Source organism: Penaeus chinensis, chromosome 17 (assembly GCF_019202785.1).
Source record: "Penaeus chinensis breed Huanghai No. 1 chromosome 17, ASM1920278v2, whole genome shotgun sequence".
Lineage (NCBI taxonomy): Eukaryota > Metazoa > Arthropoda > Malacostraca > Decapoda > Penaeidae > Penaeus > Penaeus chinensis.
This window is the reverse complement of record NC_061835.1, coordinates 11,705,240-11,707,739: the sequence shown is the minus strand read 5'-3', so window position 1 is coordinate 11,707,739 and position 2,500 is coordinate 11,705,240. Positions and strand designations below refer to the sequence as shown.

The 2,500-nt window shown below is 37.2% G+C and overlaps 1 protein-coding gene across 3 annotated transcripts in view; it reads left to right on the top strand.

Moving 5' to 3' along the window:
- The window catches only part of LOC125034181 (zinc finger protein 674-like), a 4,162-nt gene extending 1,841 nt beyond the window's left edge, over nucleotides 1-2,321 (top strand). For all 3 annotated transcript variants that reach the window (XM_047625866.1, XM_047625867.1, XM_047625868.1), the window contains 2 exons: nucleotides 11-83; nucleotides 1,211-2,321. In XM_047625866.1, coding sequence (XP_047481822.1) covers nucleotides 1,258-2,157 — 900 coding nt within the window. In that variant the 5' untranslated portion in view covers nucleotides 11-83; nucleotides 1,211-1,257 and the 3' untranslated portion in view covers nucleotides 2,158-2,321. The remainder of the gene's footprint in view (nucleotides 1-10; nucleotides 84-1,210) is intronic.
- The last annotated feature ends 179 nt before the right edge of the window (nucleotides 2,322-2,500 follow it).

The window sequence follows — 2,500 nt, the reverse complement described above, 5'->3', positions numbered from 1 at the left end:
TCTTTTTCAGTTCCTAAACTGGATATTCAAATCCAAATCGGCTGAAGGCGAAATGGATGTATATTCCCACTTTCAATTTTGAGGTAATTTTGTTTTTGTTTACATTTGTTTTTTATACAGACTTCCAGTCTATGATATGTGCCTATTGCACATAGTTTAATAATGTAAATCACACACACAAATAAGATTCAAAATCATCGTCAGTTTCATACAGTCTTATGCTGGCTTGAGCTGCAAATTTTTACTTCCATAGTAGTAGTGCCGATATGTTTTTATAGGCAGAAATATGTTTTAAGGAAGACAGGAGTTTCAGATATTATATATGTGTGTGTGTGTGTGTGTGTGTGTGTGTGTGTGTGTGTGTGTGTGTGTGTGTGTGTGTGTGTGTGTGTGTGTGTGTGTGTGTGTGTGACAAACACACACACAGACACTCACTAACACACACACACACAGACACGCACGCACGCACGCACGCACGCACGCACGCACGCACGCACGCACGCACGCACGCACGCACGCATTATATGTACAATTATACATACATTTCAGATATTATATGTGTGTGTGTGTGTGTATGTGTGTGTGTATGTGTGTGTGTATGTGTGTGTGTGTGTGTGTGTGTGTGTGTGTGTGTGTGTGTGTGTGTGTGTGTGTGTGTGTGTGTGTGTGTGTGTGTGTGTGTGTATGACAAACACACACACACACACACACGCACGCACGCACGCACGCACGCACGCACGCACGCACGCACGCACGCACACTCGCACTCACACACGCACACATTATATGTACAATCATACATACATGCTCATTATTGACTTAAGGAATTCATAGCCATTGAAAGTTCAAAGTATTGTACACATACGTTTTTGTACATATATGTGCATTTGTGCATGATTGTTTTAATGCATATTTTTTAATGAGCTCATTTCCTGTTGAGTCTTCTGGGAAGTACGAGATAAAGGAAAAAAAGGATCTTTATTAGGCCAGACAAATTTGAATGAAGGAAAAATGAGAGTTTAAGATTTTAATAGTCATATATCTTACTCTTTTTTTTTAGGAATTTAGCACATTGAAGGATGATATTTCCAATGAAGTTAAGTAGATATTCAAGTTTCAATTTTAAAACACATTTTATGTATCTAGGACAATGATAAAATTAAGGAAATGAAACTCAGTCGTTGATTACTAATTTTGTTGTTTTTTTCAGATGGAAAGTATCATTAATTCATTGATCAGTGGAAGATCTCAACAGCTATGATGTACGAGGGAAGTACTGGCATGCAGCTTTGCAACAAGGAATTCACCAAAGTCTATATTAAAGAAGAACATGACTTTGATCTTGATGAAAAGACCAGTTTGAAAATAAAAGAGGAGAGGCATTTTGCTGTGAGTGACAGAAATACAGTTTGTATTAAGGAGGAGTATGATGTGGATGTTAAAGATGAATACCAGTATTTTGAGGAAATTGAGAGCCAGGACAATATGAGAGGAACTTGTAGGGAGAGTGATGACGACAATTGTTTGCGCAACGGGAAGGAAGGTGTGGATGCAGATCCTCTATCCACTTTTGTTTGTGTTGTTTGTGGGATGCCATTCTCCACAAAGTGTGATCTAGAAATCCACCAGCAAATACATGTGGGAGGAAAGAGCTTGAGTTGTAATGTGTGCAGAGCATCTTTTGTAGAAGAGAGCCACTTCCTGTTGCATGTGAAAGGACACTCTGCTGGCAGTCCTTTGAGATGTGCAATTTGCAGCAAAACTTTCCCAAAGAAGTGTAAACTACTGATACACATGAGAGTCCATACTGGGGACAAGCCTTATAGCTGCGAGGTCTGCAGCAAAAAGTTCTCCCAAAAGGGCACACTGGGAACGCACATGAGAATACATGCAGGACAGAAACCATTCAGCTGTGACATCTGCAACAAAAAGTTTTCTCAAAAGGGTCATCAAGTGAGGCACATGAGAGTACATACCGATGAAAAGCCTTATAGTTGTGAGATATGCAGTAAAAATTTCTCTCAGAAAGATAGCCTGGTAACCCACATGAGAGTTCATACAGGTGAGAAGCCCTATATTTGTAAACTTTGTCACAAAGATTTCTTTTGGAAAAATGGTCTTGTGAGGCACATGAGACAACACACAGGTGATAGTTAGTAGGCCATGTCCATATCAGTAACTGTTAACTTATTTGCAATTATATATCTATTTATTTATATTTTATTCTGTCTCATGTGAGAGACTGATATCTTAAAATAGTGTAAATACCTTTACAAACAATTCTTTGTAAGTTCTTTCAAGAATAAATGTTTGATCTATTAGTCTCCTACTTTATTCTAAACTCCTCAGATTTTTTTTTTTTTTTTTAGTGCATTGATTGATTTTATTATTGTTATTATCATTACCATAACTAATATTTTCATTAATATTTTTATTGACTATATCAAGGTATAACAAAAAAGACAATGACATTACTATCAATAATAATACTACTAATGGT